Consider the following 26551-nt stretch of genomic DNA (forward strand, 5'->3'; position numbering starts at 1 on the left):
CGCCCGGCAAGCCACTCCCGATCTGCCAAGTGACAAACCCTTCCGTGCCCCAGATTTACTAGGGCGCCCAGGGGCCGCCTGGCTACCCCTCTACCTGCCCCCTCCAGCTTCAGTCTTGAGGCTCTCAGGGTTTCAATTTGGGCTGCTCCGTGGCGCCCGACCGCCCCTCAGCGGCAGTGGAGCGCGGACCCGGGGGTGCTGGCTGCGTCGGGCCTGCCAGAGGCTGGGACGCCGAGTCCGGAGTTCTCTGCGTGCTGCCCAGTGGCCGGCTCCCGAGAGCCTGCGCGAACCCTGAATGCTGGGGGACTAGGAACCCGAAAGCTGCGCAGCGGAAAAAGAGGCTATGGACCCTCGCACGAGCAATAAGCTTTGGCGGCAGGCTAGCTTGGGCACAGTCAGCGGGCCAGTGCAGAACTTCCGCCCCTGGCCAGGATCCCTAGTCCCCCGAGCCAAACCCCTCCCCCTGTCCCAAGTGTCCTCCAGAGTCTGGCCCGGCCTCCAGGTCACCTGGATGCCGGATCCGGTCTCGGGGCCTGGCTCCCTTGCCCCCTCCCGGCCTGGGGGCCTTGAGCTGGGACGGCTTCACCTCCTCCGGCGCTGTCCCTACATTCCCTCCTTGCGCTGCGGCAGAGGTTGGAACAGTCGTGGCTTCTGGCCCAGCGTCTCCCACCTGGACATTTGCCTAACGACGGCCGCCTCAATCCTCTGCGCTTTCAAGAAACTTTCATCTTAGTCTCTCTTCCTTTCTACTCTCCTCCTTCTCCCCTCTTTTTCTTTTCTTAATCCTGGGGTTTTATGGGCTGAGCATTAAGAAAATTCGCTTACAATTTGGGATTAGATAAATACTCTCATTAGGAAAAAAAAAGTCCGTGCTACTTGATACCTCCCGACTTCCCCGAGACTGGTGACAGCATCTGGAACCGAGAGCGCCGAACTCTCGAGCGACGGGCCCTGGGGACCGCGTGGGCACATTCCAGTGCGCACGGCGGTCCCCCTTGGCTGAGCCGGACCCAAGTCGGGTGCTGCGGCTGCTGGCGAAACAGACCCTGAAGGCGACAGGAATGCGTGAGGTTGAGGGATGTGGCAAGGGTATGCGCCCGATCACTGGAGGGCCAACCCAAGAACACAGTGCGCTGGCCAGAACTCTGGCAGTGTCGGGCACCCACGATGCGCGCCCCAGGATGTCCACATACTCCAGCCCCCAGGACCAGTGTGCTCCAGCCAGCTCCTTTTCCCAGAACGCGGGGTGGGGATATATTTCGTTTTTTTCTTTAAACCTCAGCACCAACCCTGTGGCTCCGAGCCCTGGGCGGCAGGCTGACGACTGGCCTCGCGGGTTTTTCGCACTGAGCTAGCCTAAGGTGCGTCCCTGCCTGGGTTAGCGCTGCTCTCTGCGGTTTTTTCCTCTTAAAGCTTCTCTCTCTTTTTATCTCCCTCCCTCCCTCTCTCCTATTTTTTCCCTCCTTTACTTTCGTTCTTTTATGCTGCTTTCTATTTTTCTCTCCCTTTCGTGAATGGGCCGCGGTGTCTTTGTTCTGGAGAGAAACGCCCGTGTCTCTGACTTTTGTGAACCAGAGAAGGATCTTGTACGACCTCCTTTTCTCCTTCTTACTCCCCCATTCCAACCCCTCCTTCCCTGCCCCTTTGATTAGATGTTCCCCCATCGTCCAAAAAAAAAAAAAAATGTAATTTCGTTGGTCTGGCGGCCACTTTCTTTGAACATTAGCTCGCTTTCAGCTCCAACTTCAATTAGAAGGAGTTGATTTTGAGAGATCAACAAAAGAACCGACCAAAGCCTTATTAAAGGTCCTAAGAAGATCTCCGGGTCCTTTGAGAAGCAGTTAAGGAAACAGTGTGCCCTCCATCATATTCTGTTACCGTATTTCATTCGGGCTCCAAAGGAAAGTGTCGCTCGGGGGAGGGGGAAGCACTTTGATGAGCGGCTGCCGCGGCCCCTTTTCACTCAGCGGGCTCCCCCTTCCTTCTCCGACTCCTCCTTGCCCAACGCCCGATCCTCTCTCGGTGCCCGACCCCGCGGCCCTGGCAGAGCGGGCGCTCCCCGCCGAGATGCGCCCGGCGGCTGCTTGACTCACACTAGCACTTACTTCAGTCCAAACTTTTTACTCCGCCTGTTGGGATGGAGGTGGGGGGAGATTAGAAAGAAGGGGTAAGAATTCCTCGAAAGGGAGAAAAGTGCCTAATTTTCAGGAGAAGGTGCCATTTAAAAGAATTGCCTTGCTTAGCGTTTGGACGAAAATACTTTTTGCGCTTCGAAAAGTCCCAGGTAGAAGTGTTTGGGAAGTTTGTTCGGCTGGGAAATGGGCTGCGCCAGTACGAACAATCCGGGGATATCGCCCTAAGGCTCCCCTCTGCAGCATGTGGAGAAATTGAGAGCTGAGTCTGTGGCCACATTTTCCACCAGACTGTCCCTGATAGATGGAGACTGGGAAGAAGAGAGGAGGAAAAAAGAAAGTTTCCTATCAAAATGTTTGAATTGAGAAAGATGGTGTAAGTATGAAGGGAAGTGGATGCCGGACTCCAGTGTTTCAGAAGAATCTCTTAAGATTTGCAAACACCTTTGGTAGGGACGGAAAACCCCAGGAGACGCCGAGGAACAGGTAAGTGGCGGCGTCTCCCCTGCGGGCTCTCTTCTCCGGCGCGGAAGTCTGGAGACGCCGAAGAGAGATCCGCGCACCCGGAGCTGCCTCCGTGCTCGACAAAGTAGCCGGCGCCGGCACAAGCAGCCCGTGGCGTTGGTCTCAGGTGGCAGCGAAGAGGAAAGAAACGCTGGGGCCCGCGGAGCCACTACAGGGGCCGAGGCCCGGGCTCCTCCAGCCGGCCGCCCCCGAGACATCGCACTCACACCCGGGCGGCTGAGCCGGTGGTGCGCCAGAAAGCGAAGGAACCGGTTTTCCAGCACCTCGCCTCCTCTCCGCCACTCCCTAGCGAGAGCATGAGAAGGGGGTGGGAGGCCGGGTCAAGCCCAAGGACCCGCGGCCCCCTCCGCAGCCGAGACTAGGGCGCTCTGTTCACCTCCCTTGCTCAGCTCTGAGCCGCATTTGCCAGCGGAGCCCGAGAGTTAGCGCGCAACCGGGGCGGGGCAGGCGGGCGGTGAGGGCGGGGTGTAGGGGCGAGGGAGGGCGGGGGCGCGCGGAGGTAACCCCCAACTCGCGCAGCCATTGCCGGGTTCCCTGTCACTCAGCACGGCCGGGTCCCCCTATTGGCGGCCTACCGGGTTACGCACTTGCCTCGCGTTCACATACCCCGGGAGGGCAGTAGAAAGGTGATCAATCTTCATCAGGCTACATTTCCAATCACCTAAACAACCGAGCAAGACAAGCCACTCCGACAAGGTAAATCGCTTGATTTATTTAGTTTGCAAAGTGACTCTGCAGGACTTCCCAGTCCCCACCACCTCCACGTTGCACCGGGAGGGCCGGGGCAAACGGCGAGCCACCTCCCAACTCTGCTCCCTCGAACACCTCCCCCCCTTTGCGGTCCCTTGGCGCGATCCCGGGAGAGGCAAAGTCCTGAGAGAGTGTGGGGGGTTTGCAAAGCGTATATGCAATAAAGTGAAACCTGGAGGGACACGCACAAAGCTCCTGGAAAAAAAAAGATAGAGATGGGAGGAAGTTGGGAAAAGAAAGAAACCCGGGGGTCCTGGACCAGCAGCGGGGTGATTCCTGTGCCGCTCTGTTTTTCAGGTTGGCTGCCCAGCGGGGCTCTGTGAGGGCTCCAGGTAGATGGTGAGCGGTCCTGGCAACTGAGGGCAGGTAAGGAGAAAACCGCGGGGTCCGCCCCGGACTTCAGGAGCGCGTTGGGTACACTTGCCTCTCGCTCCTCAACTGGATCCCCTCTTCCCAGGTCCTCGGCAGGTGGGCGGAGCTGGGGGAGCGGCCTGACTCCCCTCTTGGTGCGCTGAAGACCCCTGAGCGCTGCCACCACCGGGTGCTCCCTCCCCCGCCTGCTCCGAAGTAACCCAGCTGAAGTGCTAAGTTTAGAGAAAGTCTTTGAAAAGTCACGCTGTAGTCTAGCAGAACCGCCGCAGCTTAAGTCCCGTTTTCTTTCGGCCCCAAAGCCCTGGCTATTTCCCTTCCCACCCCATTCTCTGCAAGCTGGGCTCTTCCGGCCTCAAGACTTGGATCCCGGCACACAAGCGAGAGCCAGGGCTAGGGGGAGCTTATTGATCTCCAACTTCTCACCCTGAATTCCCTGGTTGGAATCCCTGGCCTGTTCTAAAAGTACCCGCAAAGCGGGGTGTAGCTAAAGGCCCTCTGGGGGCGCAGTCCCACTCGCAGCTCCCCTTCCTCATCCCTGATAGTAGCGCATCGAGTTCGGGGCAGCTGCGGAAGCTAGGTTTCGACCTTTCAGCGCTGGCCTGCGTGGCTCTGCTGCTGAGGCCTAGTTCTCTACTCTCGGGTCCTGGGGCCGCGGGTTTACCTGGTAGGATAGTAGGGAGCCCAGGCGGGCTCCCAATCTTGGAGCTAGACCAGTCACCCTTCACCTTCTGCTGGGCCCGCCTGTCCACAGTCCACAGTCAGCAGAAAGAATGCCTGCTGGGTCTGTGCGGGAGAGGAAGGGCCCTGACCACAGCTGAGGCCCCCCCTTGACCCCTGGAGTCGCCTCTACAGTGGCCCCTTTGGTATCTTCTGCCCGCCTCTGCGAGGCCTGGGCCCGGTCACTGCATTTGAGGTGTGGTGGGTTAAGCTGGAATGATGATTGTGGGCTCGGGGGCAGGGCATAGCCGTGGAGACCTTGGAAGGAACGGACAGTATGTCCCTGAGAGGCCTAGGCCCAGATGTAGTTAGCCCTCCACATTGCCTCATCTTGGACCTCTGTATTGGTACTGCTTTTGAAAACAGTTGAAACAAAACGAAACAATCCCTCGCGCTCTGAACAACCGTCTGTCTGGGGGCCGAGTGAACGTTCGCTTGTGCAAAATGAAGCTGGTTTCCTCCGGGCTCAAAATTTTGCCTACCAGGAGTCCTCAAACTACGGCCTGCGGGCCACATGAGGCAGTGTGATTGTTATTTGTTCCCGTTTTGTTTTTTTACTTCAAAATAAGATATATGTGCAGTGTGCATAGGAATTTGTTCATAGTTTTTTTTTTTTAAAAAACTATAGTCCGGCCCTCCAACGATCTCAGGGACAGTGAACTGGCCCCCTGTTTAAAAAGTTTGAGGACCCCTGACACTCAGCGCTTTCGGCTCTGAGCTCCCCTACCTGGCCCCTCTTTTAACTTTTCCTCACTCCTAAAGACAGAGTGTCTTTAGCTAATTCTGAGGCCCCCAGCAGACAGATGATCCAGAAAAGTTTACTTTTCAAAGAAACTGTGGTCTCTGGGCTAAGGCCTCGTGGAGCCGAGTTGACTGCCCTATCCATTCTGTAGCATGTGCCCCCCTCCCCATCTGGGGTTCCTCAACACAAACAAGACCTGGAAGCCAAGGGTGGCTCCTATCCATGGTTTTGTGTGTTTCGTGTCTCCACAGGCCAGGCCCACAGAGGCAGCAGAACTCGAAGGACTGTGCGGTGGGAGCCCTGCATTGCTCCCGGTCCAGCCCCCCTGGATCCGTCAGGGAGCCTCCACCCAGCTGTTAGCATGATGTCTTACCTCAAACAACCCCCATACGGCATGAACGGGCTGAGCCTGGCCGGGCCTGCCATGGACCTCCTGCACCCCTCCGTGGGCTATCCTGGTGAGCACTGGCACTTTTGTCCCTCCCCTTAGCCCCTGCAAATGCTGAGGACCCCAGCCTCTTGGGTTTGAGCACAAGCTGTGTTGCCAAGCAGGCTCAGGGAGCTGGTTGCCTAGTCTATTTACAACGCAGGGCCCAGCAGGGGCAGGGGCAGTCTTTGTGGGTGAGGTGGACAGGGCGGAGAAAATGTGCAATGTGGGCCTGATAGGCCTGGTCACACCAGCAACATTTTTCCTGCTGTAGTCCCACCACTAGTGCAGAATGCATTTACCCACGGTTTCGTTTCCCACAGACAGTTTTTGTTTTTTTCTTTTTTGTGTGTGAATCTATTCCTTTTCCCTCAACATTCAAAGAGTAATCTGGACATTCTTTAGGCCCTTACATCACAAGCCAAATTTCCCTTATGCGGCAGGCTGGACTGAAGGAGGATTCATCCTTCCCAATTAAATCTTACTGTAGATCAATGGCCAACACCAATTTTTGCTCTGATGTAGTGGACGACTTGAGCCAAACACTGGGTTTCTTTTCTAACTCCCACTCCTTCACTCCCATTCCCTTGGAAAGTGTTTTCCAGGTCGTGTATCTCCCTGTTCCCTATCTCTCACAGCCTGAAAGTGTGTGTGTGGGTGGGGAGGACGGGTGCTAGAGGTGGAGAAAGGGAGGTTGTAAGACTTCTCTTGCTGTTTTAACCTCTGAGAGGCTGGTAGCGAGGCAGCCCCGAAGTCTGGGAGTCCTAGCCCACCTGTGGCCTTTCAGGCTCCCTCCTTCGCCCCGGGGGAGTTTCTTTTGCTGCGAGTTCAGCTTTCTCTAGCGACAGCCTGGCTCTGGGCCCACCAGGGGCCTGCGAGAATCCTCCAGCGCTGGTCTGTGTGGCCACCGCTGACCCGAGGCGCCCCCGCGTGTTCCCGCAGCCACCCCGCGGAAGCAGCGGCGGGAGCGCACCACCTTCACGCGCTCACAGCTGGACGTGCTCGAGGCGCTCTTCGCCAAGACTCGCTACCCTGACATCTTTATGCGCGAGGAGGTGGCGCTCAAGATCAACCTGCCAGAGTCCAGAGTTCAGGTGCACACTCTAGGGGATTCTGGCCTGTGTAAGGGGAACTGGGACGGGTCGTAGAAAGTCTGGGAAGGGTGCTTTGGTGTGGGGTTGGGGTTATAGACTGGGCAGCCCCTCTCGAACTCCCCCTAGCGCTAGTCTTTGGTCAAGGAAAAGGGGCAAAGTTAAAGGAAATGGCTTAGAGCCCTGGATCTCTGGCCTTGGCCCTGGGGCGCTTTCGGTACCAGTATGGAAAGTCCATTTTAGGATTAAGGGAGCACGAGTTAGGCTCCTGAAGGGTAAAATGCCCTAAGGACCCTACACTTGTCCCTGCCCGCCCCCCTTTTAAAATATTTTTTAGAGAGAGAACGGGTCTCACTGGTTCCCAAGCTGCATTTGAATTCCTGGGTTCAAGTGATCCTCCCATTTCATCTTCCCGAGTAATAGGGGCGCTGGGCAACTTCTTTGGCCTTTTAGAGGCCTGAATTCTCCTTTCACCCTGGCATCCTCGGGATCCTAGAAATGGAAGAGGGAGACTGGCCAGAGCCTTGTGCTCTGCCTGGGAATGCACTCCACCTGTGGTGCAAATCCAGCTTTCCCTTCTTGGAAAGGAGGCCAAGCAGTCTTTACTATTTCTGCCTTTGAGATGAAAGGGCTCCAAAATACTGTTCCGATTCTAACTCAGAACTCTCCTCAAGGATGTTTTGTCTCGCCTTCTTTACAGGAAGGCTTGAGAAAGGACCAGGAATGCAGTGCCTAGTGTCAGGGCCCTCCAAGAGGAGTGAGAACTTTATGACAGACCGGCCCACTTGATTCTCTACCCAGAGTCAAAAAGTCCAACGAAATCTCAGCCAGGCTTCCTTCCCAAGTACTCGAGTGCTGCCTCTGTTCAGCTTCCAGCCTTGCTCCTGCTTCCACCCAAACATTCGCCCAAACCAGTTCTGGCCTCTAGGAAATAACTCAGTGAAAAAGCTGCGGCCTTCAAGTTGGTGTCCCTCACTCCGTTCCTCTGTACCTCTCTGTTGTTGCCTGAGCTGTGTTCATAGAAAACACGGCTTCCAAACATACATGTGGTTGTGGGGAAGCAGTCAGTCGGCAACAATTTAGAGACCGCAGAACTTATGGCTGGACAGAAGCAAACGTTCCGCCCGGGGGCAGAGTTGCACCAAGGGTAGGGAGGTGCCCAGCCAATTCTGAAGCCAGCTGAGGAGGGCTTTGAGCAGGAGGGTGGGGTTGGGGGTGGAGGAACTGGGAAAGCAGGTGGGGGCAGGGTCTGGCAGGTCTGGAGACCAGGAGGGGCAGGGCCAGGGTAGGAAGGGACGGGAGATTCTGGACTCGGAGGTGGGTCCAAGGGGCAGGGGAGCAGCAAGCTCTGCTTGCCCTCCTGACCTGCTCCCCACCATCCGACCCACTGCAGGTCTGGTTCAAGAATCGTCGGGCCAAATGCCGTCAGCAGCAGCAGAGTGGGAGCGGAACCAAGAGCCGCCCAGCCAAGAAGAAGTCCTCTCCAGTGCGGGAGAGCTCGGGCTCCGAAAGCAGTGGCCAATTCACGCCGCCAGCTGTATCCAGCTCTGCCTCGTCCTCTAGCTCGGTGTCCAGCTCCTCAGCCAATCCAGCGGCTGGGGCGGCTGGGGGGCTAGGTGGGAACGCGGCGGTGGCAGCCGCACCGTCGCTGAGTACACCGGCAGCCTCATCCATCTGGAGCCCTGCCTCCATATCGCCAGGTTCAGCGCCTGCGTCTGTGTCAGTTCCCGAGCCACTGGCAGCCCCGAGCAACGCCTCGTGTATGCAGCGCTCCGTAGCTGCAGGCGCCGCCACCGCAGCAGCTTCCTACTCCATGTCCTATGGCCAGGGCGGCAGCTACGGCCAGGGCTACCCTGCGCCGTCCTCTTCCTACTTTGGCGGCGTGGACTGCAGCTCATACCTAGCGCCCATGCACTCGCATCACCACCCGCACCAACTCAGTCCCATGGCACCCTCCTCCATGGCTGGCCATCATCACCACCACCCGCACGCGCACCACCCGTTGAGCCAGTCCTCAGGCCACCACCACCACCATCACCACCACCACCACCAAGGCTACGGTGGCTCTGGGCTTGCCTTCAACTCTGCCGACTGCTTGGATTACAAGGAGCCAGGCGCCTCCGCCGCTTCGTCCGCCTGGAAACTCAACTTCAACTCGCCCGACTGTCTGGACTATAAGGACCAAGCCTCATGGCGGTTCCAGGTTTTGTGAGCACAGGAGTGATAGACAAGAAACGCAACTACCTGCTCCCTCTGTGGTCCCCATCCCGTTGCTGCTGCTGCACCGCCCGCCTTTGCCTCGGCTTCTCCAAAACTGAATTTTCATATCCCCAAAAGATGCCCATTGCCTGCACTGCTGCCCCCATTTCTGCGCCACTTGCTTGGGGGTTGTGCAAACCCGCCTACTCCTTGAATGGAGGGACCGGTGCTTCGGCTTGACCCACAAATTCTATACAGGAGAGCTGTTTGCCACCGCCAAACTCCTAAGTCACCCTAGTCTTTCTGGACAACTATTATGCACTTGCAGCCTTCGGAGGCTTTTTGCTCTGACCCGCTGTTTGAGCCCAACACTTTTATTTATTCTTTTGGACACTGGAGTCTAACTGGCGTGTTTCCACCTATTGGGGTACACCCCCACACAACTCCAAATCAAAACGACCTCTGTTTCTCCCACGCAGACTGCCTCCCCTTGAGCTGCCCTCGATTGCGCTCCACGCCTGCAGGCCAGAGCTTCCCCACCTTCCTTCCTCCTGAGCACAGAGCGCTGGGGCGCGACCCGCGGGATGAGTGCGCCCCCAGCCTTCCACGCACAGAGTCGCTTCCTGCCCTGCCCTGCCCTGCGCTGGACTGGTTCAAGCTTCCGCCTTGGCGGGAATGCTGTACATAGTTGGGCCCGTTCCAGGGACCTCTTAAACTTTTTAGTTGCTATTGGTTGAACTGAACATATCTCGTCTTAGCGCCCAGAAAACAGAACTTTAAGATATATACAGCACATATATATACACATATATATAAAAAAGCAAAAAATATTTTCCCTTTGTCCCCTTCCTCTCTTCCTCAAACGATGGCGCTTTCTCTTTTTCAGTTGTTGCAAAGCTGTCCTGCTCTCTTCGCATCTTCTCCCTCTGTGTATTTATTAACGAGAACCACTTCGTTCCAGGAAGCTAGGCGCGGAGGACCAGGAGTGTGGAGGAAACAGTCAAGTGAGGGTACAGAGGTGGGGTTCGGCTGGGTAGGGGCTCAGCACTGAGCCCCTCACCCCGTGTAAGCACAGGGTCTCCGTTCTGATTTAGAGACCAAAACCAAACCCACCAACCTCCCAAAAAGATTAAAATACAGCATTATGGAAAAACAAACCCAGGCCCCAACCCCCATTTCCAATTCCTCTGTCGGCTTTTCTCTCTCTTTAAACATCCTTGTTTTGTCTAGTGAGTTTTTAGTGCACCTTCATTCTCTGAAATCTGCGGAGAGCCCGCGCCTGTGTATCAATTTTGACTTTGGCCGCTTTGTCCAGTAGGTGGGAAAGTAATTTGTAAATTTGATTTGTCTGATGTGAAGATTACAAATTACTTGTTGAAATGTATGGCAGTCCCCCTCCTCTTTATCTACATTATTTCCCGAAAATAAATGCAAATTAATGAATGGCTTGTCAGTGTTGCTCCTCTGATTCCAGCCCCCTCAGTCCCACCGTGTGTGGGAGGGGGTGCTAAAAGCGAGGGCCACTCCGTGTCAATAACCTGCGTGTTAATGACCCGCGTGAAGCTGGAGACCAAAGAATGGGGCGGGAAGATTTGGCAGGAGGAGCCCCCAGTAAGTTTCTCTTAGGGAGTGTCCTCCACTACCTCTGTCCCTCCGCGTCAGCCTGGCCTCTTCCCCCAGGCGTTTTGACCCCGCATCCCCCCTCACCATCCAGGACAGAGACAGGTGTCAGGACTCAATTCCCGAAGTAATTCCTTTCTCTTCAGAGGCAGGAGCCTGGCACTGATTTCTTCACCCTAATTGCCTGCACCAGAAAGAAGAGGGGGGAGGGGAAGAGGGTCTGCAGGCGGGAAAGGATAGGGTTGTAATGCTCTCAGAGCTGAGCCAAAAAGGAAAAGAAAGCAAAATGACAAAAGACCGATCCGTGTCCTGCATGTTGGCAGCAGACAACTTTCCTTTCTGCTGAGCTGTCCCGGGTGGCTTCACCACGGCTGGGGAATCCGAGTCATTCCTTCCACGTGCCGAATGTCCCTCTAATCCCTCAGCCCCTGCCAGAAGTCGCCCGATTATCTTTCTTCGTAAAGTTTCCTTAAAACATACAAGTATATAACTTGGAAAAGTCGACAAGGACGCGTTTCACTTTGGTAGGGGATGAAGACGCCTGGGTTGCAGCTGGTGTGTGTGTGGGGGAAGGACAGTTCCATCCTGCTCTGAGGGAAGACAGGGCTGGGGTAGGGGTTGCTCTCCCAGGAAATCCAGAGCCTGAGACTGTCCGTACTGTTTGGCTTGAAACCTCCGGAGTGTAAAGCCAAGAAGCTATTCAATGTGTCCACGGGTGGGAAGGAACTGAGGAAACAACAAAAAAGTTTCCTGCGAAGTGACCAACATCCCCTGTTTTTAAATTCTGTGTGAGACCTGAGAACACTCTGTGAGAACGACCCCTCCCCCAGGATCTGCGCCCAGCAAGGTCGCAAGGCTGCGAGCCCTGGCTGTAGAAAAGCTTCCCCAGCCACGTCCTCCCTCTGGATTCAATAGGCCCTGCTGCGCCGCACCCTTCCCACGCCAAAACCGCTCATCCCAGACTCTGCAAAGGCCCACAGGAGGGCGCAGCCGCCGCCCCTCTGCCCCCGGCCCGGCGGCGCCACCCCCGGCACGCGGGCTCTGAAGGTAGGGCCAGTCGGTGCAGTCTCCCCCTTAGGCGGCGCCTCCCGCTGAACGCGAGGTCAAGGCCGACCTGCTGCTGGGCCGAATCCGCACGTGCCAGGGTGGCCGGGCGGGCGGCTGGGGCGAAGAGGCTTCCAGCCTGCGCCGCACCAGCCTAGGCACCTGGGTAGCGGAGACTCCCAGGCTCTTCCCTCAGCAAACCCGATGCTGCCCCGGGCCGCTTTGGCTGGAGCAGCAGCTGCCAATGCCGCTAGAGGCCCAGGTGCTGAGGTGCGGAGGTGCCTCCACCTGCAGCTCTCTGAGGGGAGTTCTGTGGGGTCCAGCGTTCCCCTTGGCTACTAGGCGGAGACCTGACTTTAAACTTGCTTGGACAACCGTGTGGCCTTCGGAGCAAGGTACTCAAATCCCTGGACCTCAGTTTCATCTCAGCTTTTATTTGGCCCCACTTGGCCAGGGATTTCCAGAACTTCACACTTTAGGTGGAGACTGGGGCGGGAACGTCAGACACTACCCTCCCTGACGCGACCTCCTAGGGGGCGTCTAGAAGCCTCGGCACCTCCATACTAGGCAGGAGGGGACCAGCGGCCAGGCGCAAGGAGGCTGGACGGGAGTTCCCGCCCCGTGGTCGAGGCTTCGAGAAGAGGCACGTGCTTCTCCCAGGACCTCCTGGCGGGTGCCGAAGCCCCGCGGCGCTAAGTGGAAACCAGGAGCTGGGGAGGCACCAGGTTCCTAAAGGGCCGCCGCGCCACCTCAGGCCGCCGGGACGCTGGAGGCTGGGGGAGCGGGGTGAGTGCGCAGCCGGCCGGGGTGGGGGCGGCGGAGGTGGCCGAGAGTCTCCCGGCAGCAGCCGCGGCGGGAACACGCAGACGGCCCCTCCCGCGCCTGCCGGGCCACCTGTTAACTGGCAGGGTCTTTGAGAACTGTCCTCAGTTCGCCCTTCTCTCGAGGGAAGAAGTTTGTTCTGTGTGGGTTTTGGTGTTCGTGACCAGAAAAAAGTAGAACTGAGGGAACCTCTGGAGCTTTAAATAACCTCGGAAAATTAACAGCGTTAAGACGTCGACAGTTTTCTTTCTTTGAGTGCTCAACGAAATCTTCACTTTTTCTACTCATCCCTTGTGTTCTCTCCTCACACCGTAAGGGCAAAAATGTCTACTCATAGATGAACGTGTGTGAGATGCTGCAGGAGTAAAGGATGGGTTATATTTGTGATTGTTAAAGATTGTTTCATCTTAAAACTTTCTCGAGGGCAGTGCTTTAATTTGCTGAAGCTGTGGTAAGATTTGGAGAAGTTACCCCGTTGGTTGATCTTTTCTTTTATACAAGCTACTGAAACCCTTTTCTAAATTGTGTATATGTATATTTTTTTATTTTTGAGGAAAAATCCTTAAACCTGTAGGGTATCAAATGTGAAGGGGAAACACGACTGAGAGGAAAAACAGGTTAAAAACTTATTTAGTGTCAGCAAATTCTTGTCTGCCAAACTACAGAGACCAAAAAATTGAGTAGTCCTATTTTTTGTGTTGAAAGAAAATTACTAGTTTTTTCATGTATTTTGTGCAAGATAGCAGTTACCACAACTAAATTATTATTTTTTAAATTGTGGAAATAAAAGATAAACTCACAACTCTGGCAGAATTAATTAATGTTAATGATGTCATTAGTGCCTGATGACAGGCACTAAGGTTTTCTTTAGAGGCAGAGAAATAAAATGTATCTGATGTACAAATATAGTTAATATATACATTATTGGTAAAAAGAATCTGTATCATTACTATTCAAGACCAAAAAATTACTTGGCTTCTGAGGCAGAATTAATTTAAGAACAGCAACAAGATATCTTTATAAAATTCTCTAATTAAAAACAGAATAAGTTCTTAAGTTATTCTATATTTTCTACACTTTCTCTCCCTTCCCCCATACATTTTAATGTTTAAAATGAAAAAAATACCTCATTTAAGAAATATTTATATCCAATGATACTTTTAAAAACCACCACTTTAAAAATGAATACAAAATAACAATGCATTGCTTATTTATTTGACAGCAAGAAAACATCTTTATTATCTTAAGGAATCTGTTTTAACAAATGTTTGGGTGTCTAGCCTGTTTTTGTTTTTCTGAAAACCAGAAGCTTTTTTGGCTATGTTTAGTAGAGAGTTCCTGATAAAGTAGAGGGTTCCTGAATCTGTTTAAATAAATGTTTGGGTGTCTAGCCTTTTTTTGTTTTGTTTTGTTTTTGAAAACCAGAAGCTTTTTTGGCTATGTTTAGTGGAGGGTTTCTGATATGCCTCTTTAATTATCCTGTTGATATTTACTGATATCGGAAAAAAGAGTTGATTTTTTTTTGGAGTTGGGGAATAACTCATTTCGATCAACGATTCTTTAATGGTGTTTTAAGACTAAGTTGGATTTTACTTAAAATACATTAGGTGCAGTTCTTCAAAAGTTTTAGAAAATCAAATATATTTGCAAAAAACTTCAATAATTTAGGTGAAATGGCAGTTACACCACATAGCCAAATTTGAAATTACTTTCATTTTTTTCTTAGAAAAAAAGGGTATAGTATGCTTGAAACTAAAATGCATATCACTCTAATTTATGGAATTGTACACTTATGTTTCTATAACTATTAATTGAAAGATAAGAATGTGTTTAAAATATTTTGGAGTTCTTTCTAATCAAATAGGACTTAGGCTCCATTTAATCAATGATAACCTATCAAAATTTAAAAATTGAAAATCCATTGTGTTTACAAAGATTGTGTTTCTTTTACCCCCTTTGGATCCCTCACTTTGTGGCTAATATAATCAAAGGGACAAAATTGCATTCCATTCCAAAGGTCACAAATGCTTTTTTAAAAAGGTTAATCTTTTTTGAACAGCTTATGAAAATGATTTTAGAAAATTTTAGAAATTATTTTAAAGTGGATTCTTAAACTAGGATTTAAGAAACTTGAGTCAAAAAATTGGGGGGCATTAAAGTGGAGTATAAATAAATCATAACTGCTTTAGACACGTAGGATTAAAACTAAAATATAAAAATAAATGGCCTCTGCTTTGACAGCTTGGGTGTATCAAATATTGTTGGTACACAGATATATACTAACATATCAAAGCTCTAACTGCTTGTAAGGTATAGTTGTTTGTCAAAGCCATTTCAATATAGGAATCATTTTCTTTTGAAATTTTATTTCAAATATATTATAAAAAGAAATTAGAAAACAGGTTTATACTCTTTGAAGAATAACAAAATATACATGGACCAATAAATTTTACACAAATACTGAAAAGTAGATTCATAGTTGGTTACAGTATCAGTGTTTAAATTCAGTGTTGCATAAAATATATCTATTTATGCTTCATGGATTTTGTTAAATCCTTTAGAGTAGTAACTATTACTATAGTACCACTTTTTAAGAGAGAAAAACACTTTAAATCATAGAATATAAAAGATCTGTAGGCCTTGGTAAATTCATAGGGCTTCTTTCTTGGTGGAAGAAATATGCTTTATTTCTGTTTTTAGTGAAAGAGAACTAAGAGCATTTATTTTTTTGTTTGCCTGAGGATGAATGTTAGACCTCATGTAAAGCCATAACTTTAATCTCAAGTTTATGGCTGGTGACTCCCAAATAAAGACCAACTACCATACCTGCACATCCACTGAAAAAAAGGCCTTTGGATTTTAGCTCTTATGATGTCTGTGACTTGCTTCAAAATAATTGAAGAGGAGTGGGTCAAGTACAGATGAGACAAGGTTAGCCTTGAGTTGATAACTGTAGAAACTGAGGGAGAATGTGTAAAACTTTATTATTCTGTACTTTTTTAGATTTAAATTTTTTTCCATAATAAAATGTGAATTAAAAAGATATTTATTAGTTTGTAGAAAGTAGTCTTTGCAATGGGTTGAGGAAATTGAATTTCCATTATTTGGAGTTTATATGGTATTATTCATATCTATTGTTTTCTTTAATTCGCTGAGTCTTGTGAAGTTGGTGGTGGTAAAGTGAGCCTGAGTGGTTTGTTTCTTATTCAAGGTTGTGTAGTTGGCAGATCACAGATCTTGGTCTTGCTATAAGAGCTACCTAAATTTTTTAGTATGTTCACATTAATGCTACCATATCATGTAAGAATCAATTTAGCAAATTAACATCAGCAAAACATGCTTTATCTAAAGTAAAATTCGAGTTTTGGTAATTGTGATTTACTTGCTTGGAAATTCTTTCCTCTCTAGGTATGACTTGAGATTCATTTTAATGAGTTGTCAGAGAGATATTAATAGAGCACTAAATGAGGAAACTAGTCTGATACCAAGTCTTGTCTTTCCATTTCCCTTATTAATTCCTTACCAATATCAATTCCTTACTAATGTTAATTTCTAAGTATTTGAAAAATTCCTTATTACTTGGTTCATGTTTATGAGTAATGTGGTTCATGTTTATGAGTAATGTTTCCTGTTTTTGATGCATTTTGCTCCTTAGAACATTGTTTTGCTACATTATACAAGCTCTAATTCAGGGAAAATTGTGTAAACCAGAAATGGAGTTGGGATTAGATCAGTGGTTCTGCTATGAGGCTTAATTTAATTTATTTGTAAACAAACATTCAGATTTTTTTTGAGACAGAGTCTCACTTTGTTCCCAGGCTTCAGTGCCTTGGTGTCAGCCTAGCTAACGGCAACCTCAAACTTGTGGGTATAAGCCATCCTCCTGCCTTAGCTTCATGAGTAATTTGGGATTATAGGCACCCTTCCCAACATGACAACTGGCTAATTTTTCTATTTTTAATAGAGACCTGGTCTTGCTCTTGCTCAGGCTGGTCCGGAACTCCTGAACTCAAGGGATCCTCCTGCCTCAGCTAGAATTGCAGTTGTGAGCCACACCTAGCCCAGAATTTTTTTCTAACTACACTAAGAAGGAAACTTCTATTTTTGAGTTTTGAAGGTTGTAGCTTAGTTTAAAATATATATCACTGAAGGCAAATCCTTGTCTTTGTAGGGTAAATTTTATTTTTCAGAGCTAAGTCTGGAAATTTAAAAATGGACTAAATAAGTTGGGTAATAGAAATTACATTACTTTATAGGTTTCCTTTATTGAAAGACAAAGAACAGAAATTTTGTTTAAATTGCACCTTTAGGGCCCAGCATAGTGGCTCACACCTGTAATCCTAGCATTCTGGGAGGCTGAGGCAGGAGGATTGCTTGAGCTCAGAAGTTCAAAACCGGCCTTAGCAAGATAGACAGAAAAACATTGTGGCAGGCACCTATAGTCCCAGCTACTCAGGAGGCTGAGGTAAGAGGGTAGCTTGAGCCCAGGAGTTTGAGGTTGCTGTGGACTATGATGCCCTGACACTTTACCCAGATCACCAGAGTGAGACTCTGTCTGAAAATAAATAAATAAATGTACCTTCATTTCTTCAGTATTTTTAAACCCTCATCTCATGCTTCCATTCCTCTTGATGACCTCTTCAGTCTTCTCTTTACCTGATATAAAAAATAAAGGTCTATTAATGTTTATTATGTTTGGGGAGAACAACTAACACCTATTTTCTCCCTATATTTTCTTGTGAAGCATAAACTTAACCATGTACTCAGGTCAGTGTTGATAATCCTGCATACCTTTTTATTTGAACTTTTTATTAGGAATTGAGATTTGTCTTTACCTTGATATTACATTACAATCAATAAGTCAGCTAAACCTTTTTTCCTCAAAAGAAATTATAGGTCAGTGGAGGTCCTAATGCTAAGAGAAGCATAAGAAGTTAGAGTAAGTCTTTCTGTACTCTTAGCCCTTGGCATAGTGCCAGATGCAAAGTAGGACTCAACAGTGTTTGTTGAGCGAATAAAAGATTGAAATCCATTTTCTCCACAGACACAGATAGCAGCAGTTACAGCTGTGGTTTCCTTCTTAGTTTATTCTGTAACCAACATTAGAATGAAACAGTTCCCATAAATAAGGGGCATAAGCCCTTCTTAATGTAAAAAATGGAGTTCAGTCATCACCCAAGAAGTAGATTTATATGTAATTCTTCTCAAATACAGAATTACCTTTTTTAGTTGTGGCATTCAAAGTTTGTTTTGAATGGATCTGATAGCATGCTTTCTTAGTCTCTTTTAATTATTCTTAGAATTAAACTTTTTTTTTGAGACAGAGTCTATGTCACCCTCAGTAGAGTGCTTTGGCGTCACAGCTCACAGCAACCTCAAACTCTTGGGTTTAAGCTATCCTCTTGCCTCAGCATCCCAAGTATATGGAACTACAAGCACCCACCACAGTGCCCAACTATTTTTTGGTTGCAGTTGTCATTGTTGTTTAGCAGGTCCAGGCCAGGTTTGAACCTGCCGGCCTCCGTTTATGTGGCTGGCGCCCTAACCACTGAGCAACAGGTACTGAGGGAGAAATAAACTTTTTGGTTATTTCCTCAGTATCACATCTCTTATTAATTGTAATACTGTGTCAAATAGTTCATTAAAGTTTTGAGTTATAAAATTATTTTAAAGTTCGAGCAGCGCCTGTGGCTCAAAGGAGTAGGGCACCAGCCTCATACGCTGGAGGTGTGGGGTTCAAACCTGGCCCTGGCCAAAAAAAAACAAACAAAAAATCCCCAAAACTATTTAAAAGTTCATAAAATTCATATGTACATTTTATCAAATGGTTATCAATTTAACACCATGTAATCACTATCCTTAGGTCGAGAAGGGACCACAGAATTTCCCTAGGTATACCTTACCCATCATCATCTCTTCTGTTTCTCCAGAGGGAACTACTATCCTGCTTTTATATTTATTTATTAAATCATAGCTGTGTACATTAACACAGTCATGGGGTACCATGTGCTGGTTTTATATACAATTTGAAATATTTTCATCAAACTGGTTAACATAGCCTTCATGGCATTTTCTTAGTTATTGCGTTAATACATTTATATTCTACATTTAGTAAGTTTCACATGTACCCTTATAAGATGCACCATAGGTGTGGTCCCACCAATTACCCTCCCTCCACCCATGCTCCCACCTCCCCTTCCCTCCCTTTCCCCTTTCCCCATATTCTCGGGCTATAATTGGGTTATAGCTTTCATTTGAAAGCTATAAATTAGTTTCATAGTAGGGCTGAGTACATTGGATACTTTTTCTTCCATTCTTGAGATACTTTGCTAAGAAGAATATGTTCTAGCTCTATCCATGTAAACATGAAAGAGGTAAAGTCTCCATCTTCCTTTAAGGCTGCATAATATTCCGTGGTGTACATATACCACAATTTATTGATCCATTTGTGGGTTGACGTAATGACAACAACCACAACAATGACAACTACAATCAAAAAATAGCCAGGCATGTGGCGGGTGCCTATAGTCCCAACTACTTGGGAGGCTAAGGCAAGAGAATCGCTCAAGCCCAAGAGTTTGAGGTTGCTATGAGCTGTGATGCCACAGCACTCTACCCAGGGAGACAGCTTGTGACATGTCTCAAACAATATATATGTATACATATATATATGAACAAGGCACAGATAATGCAATTTTAAATATAAACATAATCTAAGTGAAAACACTTATAAAACAGTATAATTTTACACACATAAGATTCAAAACAGGCTAAATAAGAGTTTGGAGCATGTTTAAGGTATTGAATTGTGCCACTCTGAACATTCTTTTACATATATCCTGATGCACATAAAAAGGCAAATCTCTAGAATATATTCTAGGGGGGAAATTTCTGAGCCTTAAGAGGTGTATATTTTCAACTTGACTAGAGATTGGCATAATTTTCCAAATAGGTTGTGTTAGCTTACATTGCAAAATAGTGAAAGAGAATTCTAGTTGCTCTGTATCTTTGACAAAACTTAGTATGGTTAGACTTCTAAAATTTTATCTGTCTTTTGGGTATGTAGTGATATCTCGTGGTGATTTTTAATGTGTATTTTTCTGATTGTTGATGAGATTGAACCCCCTTTCTTATGTTTGTTGTATTATTTGTATTTCTTCTTTTGTGAAGTGCCTATAATGATATTTGCCTTTATTCTATTAGATTGTCTGCCTTTTCCCTGATTTTTAAGTGTTCTGAATGTATTCTGCGTACTATTCTTTTGTCAGTAATATGTGTTGCAGATATTTTTCTCACTTTGTGGATTGTACTTTAATTCTCAGCTGAATTTGTTAAACTTTTTATTATTGGTGTTCTTTGTCTTGTTTAGGCAGTCCTTTCTTACCTCTTTATCATGAAAATACCCCATATTTTTTTATAAAATTTTTTTTTTAAGTTTTGCCCTAAAGTTCCTCCTCTTTCTTCTTGAAACTTCGTCTGCTCATATGACTGCAAATGTTATCTTTAAGTTTGTTTGTTTTTGAGACAGTCTCAAGCTGTCACTCTGGGTAGAGTGCCATGGTGTCATAGCTCACAGCACCCTCCAACTCGGGCTCAAGCGATCCTCTTTCCTCAGTTTTTCTGTTTTTAGCAGAGATGGGGTCATGCTTTTACTCAGGCTGGTCTTGAACTCGTGAGTTCAAGCAATCCACCCACTTTGGCCTCCCAGAGTACTAGGATTACAGACATAAGCTACTGCATCCAGCCTATCATTAAGCTTTTAATCCTCAAACACTGTATTTTTGGTATTAAAAGCACTCCTTAGCTGAGACCCTCATTTCTAGCTGCCTCCTGGATCTCCACACTTGAACGTGGAGATTGAGAATATCTGCTTGTTTTTATCTTTTCTGCTTTCTTTTTTTAGATTAAATCATCATGCATAAATCTCTGACCCTTTTCCCCTTCCCTTCTCTGTCTGAATAGCCATCATCATGTCCAGGTGACTGAACTTCTAACATGCATCTCAAATCCATTCTTTCCTTCTCTTTAGTTCAGTGGTTCTGAACCTTCCTAATGCCACGACCCTTTAATACAGTTCCTCATGTTGTGGTGACCCCCAACCGTAAAATTATTTTCATTGCTACTTCATAACTGTAATTTTACTACTGTTATGAATCATAATGTAAATATCTGATATGCAGAAGACCCCCAAAGGGGTCGCCATCCACAAGTTGAGAACCGCTGCTCTAGTTCTATAGTTACTGCTTTGAGTTCCACCTAGTCTGGTATAATAATTTTCTAATTGGTTTTCCTGCCTTCCTTTTACTTACTTTCTGTAGTCAGTCATTCATATTCCCACAGAACTTTCTTGTGTTTATGGCTTTTCATTGACTTCATTATAATAAAAAGTTTAAATCTTTCACATGGCTTCTACCATTACTTTGCAGGAATCTCATGTTTTAACCACATCAAGCTATTGTTATTTCCCAAAGAAGTTATGTACTTTCATTGTGCCTTTTACATGTTGTTCCTTGTTTGAAATGGTTTTCCTTTTACCTCTTCCCACTGGGAAAATCCTATTCCTTCCACCACCATTTCCAGACAGAATTAATTTTTCTTGCCTCTGGAGTTCCCACAGCACTTTGTTCATACTTTTATTGCAGTACTTATCATATTGCTTTATAGCCATTTGTTTGTGTACTTGTCTTCCATGCTAGATTATGAGGTCTTTGGAGACAGAAAATATTTTATTAATTTTTCATTTTTAGCACCTAGCAGTGCTTGATATGTAATATTATTCAAAAATACTCGAACTAGATTAAAAAATTGTGCTAACCTTAAATAAGGAAATGAAATTATGCATTGGCTAAAAAGTCATGAAAAGGGAAAACTGTCCATTTCCTACCCTGAAGTTGACTAAAGCTATTGTGTTTTGCTGTACCACAATCAAAGCTTAATTAGTTATCTGGGCTGTTTTATGTGGATAGGTTCTAGCTAAAAAGATTAGAGCATACTGCTCTTGCTCAATGAAATAAGAGGAAAAAATAATCTTAGAAAAACTAAAATTGACTGAACTCTCCTTATTTTTAAAAGGGTGACTTTTATTTGAAACAGACTTAGAATAATACAAAGTTAGATAAAATTAGTTTTAAGAAAGAAATTCATGATACTGCTGAAGAAAAGTGTGTATTTCAGAGAACAATGTGTATGTGTATGGTTTAGCAAGTTTTATAATATTGATGGATACATGTATTTTTATAGTGCTTGCTAACTTCTAGTCTGGAAGGTTCTGGTGAATCAGGTAACTTGTAGGTTTAATCAGAACAGTGCTAAACTAACAGTTTCTGCCTATGCTAATTTTGCAAATTCTCATAAAACATAAAATCTCTGTTAACTGGAGACAAAATATTTACTTAAAGTTCACACAGCACACATACAACACAATCAAAACTGTAGTTAAACAGTTTTTTGTAGTTCATCTGGAGGAAGCAGAGTTAGTGCTCAATAACATTATCTTTTTCTCTCTCTTTCTTGTTTTTTTTTTTTTGTGAGACAGTCTCACTCTACTGCCCAGGCTAGAGTGCTGTGGTGTAGCCGTGCTAACAGCTACCTTAAACTACTGTATCAAGTGATCCTTCTGCCTCAGCCTCTCAACTAGCTGGGACTACCAATGTGAACCATGATGCTCAGCTACTTTTGGTAGAGACAGGGTTTTGCTCTTGCTCCAGCTTAGACAGGGTCTTGAGCTATCCTCCTGCTTCTGCCTCCCAGAGTGCTAGGATTGCAGTTGTTTGCCATCCTGCTCCGTCTGTCTTTTTCTCTTTTCATGTTAATTTATTAATCATATGCACAAGAGTATTCAGAATACAAAATGCTCTTAACAGCAAAAATTTAAGAGCACATTGATTTTTCATTAAGATATACCATTTAGGGGTGGCACCTGTGGCTCAGTGAGTAGGGCGCTGGCCCATATACCGAGGGTGGCAGGTTCAAACCCGGCCCCAGCCAAACTGCAGCAACAACAACAAAACAACAAAATAGCCGGGCGTTGTGGCGGGTGCCTGTAGTCCCAGCTACTTGGGAGGCTGAAGCAAGAGAATTGCTTAAGCCCAAGAGCTGGAGGTTGCTGTGAGCTGTGACACTGCCACGGCACTCTACTGAGGGTGACAGAGTGAGACTCTGTCTCTTTAAAAAAAAAAAAAAATATATATATATATATGCTATTTATATTTAGAATTCTGACTGAAGTGAATCTTTTTTGTCTTACTTTGTTGCTCTCAGCAGAGTGCCGTGGCATCACAGCTCACAGCAGCCTCAAACTCTTGGGCTTAAGTGATTCTCTTGCCTCAGCCTCCCAAGTAGCTGGGACTACAGGTGCCCACCTCAACACCTGGCTATTTTTAGAGCCAGGGTCTCACTCTTACTCAGGCTGGTCTCGAACCTGTGAGCTTGGGCAATCCATCTGCCTCAGCCTCCCAGAGTGCTAGGATTACAGGCATGAGCCACTCCACCTGACCTTGAAATAAATCTTTAAAGAAGCCTGGAAAGGTTTATCTCCTATGTCTCTAGGTAAGTTGTGTTCTGATGAAAAATTTATATAATAGGCTTGGCACCTGTAGCTCAGTCTGTAGGGCACCAGCCACATACACCGAAGCTGGCAGGTTAGAGCCAGGCCTGGGCCAGCTAAAGAACAATGGTAACTCCAACCAAAAAATAGCTGGGTGTTGTGGTGGATGCCTGTAGTCCCAGCTACTTGGGAGGCTGAGGCCAGAGAATTGCTTAAGCCCAAGAGTTTGAGGTTGCTGTGAGCTGTAACACTATGGCACTCTAAGGAGGGCGACATAGTGAGACTCTGTCTCAAAAACAAAAAAAATTTATATAATAGATTTTGAATTGAATGGCTCCTAATCATAAAAGCAACTTCTGGATAAGCATGGTCAATTAAATACATGTGCTTGTTTTTACTCTCTCTTGAAAAAAAAACTAAAATAAAAGTCAAGGAATTTAAATAAGGCATAAACTCTGTAAGGACAATGAAAACATGAGAGAAGATGTCACCAGAGTCTTGGAAGCTAGAATGTTGGTGAATGAGTAATAACTAACTTCATAAAGTAAGCTGAATCCCAACCTGTGTAGCTGCCTTCCCTGAATCTATACAATTTTCTCTCTGTATCTGATTACTGAAAGCTGTAAGAGAAAACCATACACCGAAGTCATCTTAAGATACTGTAAGAGTGGGCAGCGCCTGTGGCTCAAAGGAGTAGGGCGCTGGCCCCATATACTGGAGGTGGCGTGTTCAAACCCAGCCCCAGCCAAAAACTGAAAAAAAAAAAAAAAAAAAAGAAATACAGTAAAAGTCATAGTTGCCAACCTGACCTTTGGTTCTCAAGCTTTTTAGTAATCTTTGTTTTTTTCTAATCATCTCTTTAACCTAGTCTTCATGGTGGCCATTTAAAACCTCACTGACTCTTTTCAGACCTTCTATCCTTGTTCTTGGTAAATGACTTTCCTTCCTTTTTTTATGGAAAAAATGCATCAGAGAGGAATGCCCTTTACTCTCAGCTGCCATATCTACAGTCTTCTTCTCTCAACCATTTCTTTACTTCTGTCCAGTACTAGGCAGTGATTCTCTACCATCTGAGGCTAAGATCCAAGGGGACAGTTTTTAATCTTAATAATATTTAACCTCTCTGTAACTTTTGATACTAGTACCCTGTTTCCCTAAAAATAAGACATCCTCCAAAAATAAGACCTACTTACAGGACCGATAAGACGTCCCCTGAAAATAAGACCTAGCACATCTTTGGGAGCACACCTTAAAATAAGACACTGTCTTATTTTTGGGGAAACAGGGTAGTCATTTTGTCTTCTGTTCCTCCCTACCCCCTAGTTTTTGTGATACTCTACTCTTTGAGCTTTTCCTTTTAGTAGTAAATCCAGTTACCCTGCTGGAGAACTGCATGGAAAGAGAGTGCCTGAAACTACATGGAGAGAGACAAAGGCACAGGTATATCAGCATCCCAGGTGAATCCAGCCTTCTAGATGTCCTTGATAAGGTGCCAAACGTATGAGAGAGCCATCTTTTGATGTTTCATATCAGGAAAATCTACAGATTTTTTCAGTCCCAGGCAGCATCAGATAGAGCTATAGAACTGTCTGATTGAGCCCTGTCAATTCAGAGAATATTAAGAGATAACAAAATGGTTCTTGTAAACTATTAAACTTTGTGGTGTTTTAATTCACAATAGGTAAACCAGGTGTGTCCGACCTGAGGCCATGGATCACATGCTGATTTTGTGAGGAGTTTGTTTGCTTATCTGTGGTGTTATATATCATGAAAAATACGCATGAACTTTTTTTTTGCTAATCAGCTTTTGTTAGTGTTTTTGTATTTACCGTGTGGCTGGAGACAACTCTTATTTTTCCAATGTGTGGCAGAAAAGAAACTCCGGCAACAAAACCTGTGTCCTACTTGCTACTCCAGTCTTTTCTCTGACAGTTCATCTTTGACACTATAAGGTCCACCTCTACTAAGCTGGTTGAAGTTCCCTCAATGTCCTCTATTTTTTCTTCTAGGTTTTTTGCTCCTACTGTTGGAAACATTTTCTTTTTTTTTTTTTTAAATTTCAGATTAATATGAAAATACAAACGATTAGGTGCATTATTTGTGTTTGTTAGGTAAAGTCCCTGTTGTAGTTGTGCCCCTCACCCAGGAGGTGTGCCATGTTAGCCTCAGAGTGTGCCTGTTAGGTGACAGCACACCATTACCCCTCCCTCCACACCACCCTCCTCCAGAAACATTTTCTTCTTTAACTTAAAACCATTCTCCAAATTCCTACTCAATGTTCAGGTATTTGCTTAGATATCCCTAAAACCCTGGATGACTAAGTTAATTGCATTGCTTACGTACTCTCATAGTAACAAATACACATACTGCCAAAGTTTGTACAGATGGTAGAATTGAGCCGTGTGCTCTTTTGCAACTGTTTAAACCTCAGTTTCTTCATCAGTAAAATGAAAATAGCAATTACCTTATAGTTTTGCTGGGAGCATGTAAGAATACTCAAGAATGGTTAGGTTTTACTCATTTTTTTTGTTTTGTTTTGTTTTGTTTTTTTGAGACAGAGTCTCTGTGCCCCTGGATAGAGTGCCGTTATGATGTCATAGCTCACAGCAACTTCAAACTCTTGGGCTCAGGTGATCCTCTTGTCTCAGCCTCCTTGGTAGCTGAGACTATAGGCACCTGCCACAACGCCCAGCTAGTTTTTCTGTTTTTAGTAGAGATGGGGTCTCACTTTGCTAAGGCTGGTGTCAGACTTTTGAGCTTGGGGCAATCACTTGCCTCGGCCTCTAAAGTACTAAGATTACTGGCATGAGGCACTAAATCCAGCCTATTACCAATGTTATTAAAATATTATTATAAGTGTCCATCACTTTATCCCTAGAATCTAGCAAAGTACCTGGCACATAGTATGTGCTATATGAAATGTCAGTGATTTTCTGAATGGTTGAATTAACTTCATTTAGATTTTATCATATCAATCTAAGCAAAAGCCTAATTTCAAATATCATGCCTATTTTTATTTTTTTGTGGTGAAATATTAATATAATATGAAGTTGCTATTGTAACCATTTTAAAATGTAGAATTCAGTGGCATTAATTACATCACAATGCTGTACAACCAGCACCCATCACCACTATTTCCAAAATTTTTTCTTTTCTTTTCCTTTTTTTTGAGACAGAGTCTCACTATGCTGCCATCCGTAGAGTACTATGGCGTCACAGCTCACATCAACCTCAAACTCTTGGGCCTAAGGGATTTTCTTGCCTCAGCCTCCCAAGTAGCTGGGACTATAGGCACCCGCCACAATGCTCGGCTATTTTTTGGTTGCAGTTGTCATTCATTGTTGTTTAGCTGGCCCCGGCTGGGTTCGAACTGGCCAGCCTGGGTGTATGTGGCCGGCGCCCTAACTCCTGAACTATAGGCGCCACCCACAAGAACTTATTAAGCACAAGAGCAAAAAGTATGAGATGGAAAAAGTGGGATGAAGCTGGTAAGTACAAAAGAGAACATCACCAGGCTTGACAAGCTGTTGAAAGGCAGGGTCAAGGATGTCCAAGAATAACCCC

At 46.3% G+C, this 26551-nt stretch overlaps 1 protein-coding gene across 2 annotated transcripts; it reads left to right on the forward strand.

Annotated features, from left to right (window-relative positions):
- The first annotated feature begins 3177 nt into the window (after positions 1-3177).
- Positions 3178-10398, forward strand: OTX1 (orthodenticle homeobox 1). 2 transcript variants are annotated; one of them, XM_053587101.1, is made up of 5 exons: positions 3178-3353; positions 3705-3773; positions 5490-5696; positions 6608-6759; positions 8150-10398. In XM_053587101.1, the coding sequence occupies exons 3-5, from the start codon at positions 5600-5602 to the stop codon at positions 8966-8968; spliced, it is 1068 nt and encodes a 355-aa protein (XP_053443076.1). In that variant the 5' UTR covers positions 3178-3353; positions 3705-3773; positions 5490-5599; the 3' UTR covers positions 8969-10398. The 2 variants fall into 2 exon arrangements, with proteins under 2 accessions (XP_053443076.1, XP_053443077.1); XM_053587102.1 differs by having other exon boundaries at positions 3178-3773.
- Positions 10399-26551: the final 16153 nt, after the last annotated feature.

This window comes from Nycticebus coucang, chromosome 4 (genome assembly GCF_027406575.1).
Source record: "Nycticebus coucang isolate mNycCou1 chromosome 4, mNycCou1.pri, whole genome shotgun sequence".
Lineage (NCBI taxonomy): Eukaryota > Metazoa > Chordata > Mammalia > Primates > Lorisidae > Nycticebus > Nycticebus coucang.

Excerpts from the sequence above, each read along its gene's own strand:
- OTX1 (XM_053587102.1), top strand. The coding sequence starts at position 5,600 with ATGATGTCTTACCTCAAACAACCCCCATACGGCATGAACGGGCTGAGC. Across the intron at positions 5,697-6,607 it reads CCCCTCCGTGGGCTATCCTG|CCACCCCGCGGAAGCAGCGG; the intron begins GTGAGCACTGGC and ends GTGTTCCCGCAG. Across the intron at positions 6,760-8,149 it reads TGCCAGAGTCCAGAGTTCAG|GTCTGGTTCAAGAATCGTCG; the intron begins GTGCACACTCTA and ends GACCCACTGCAG.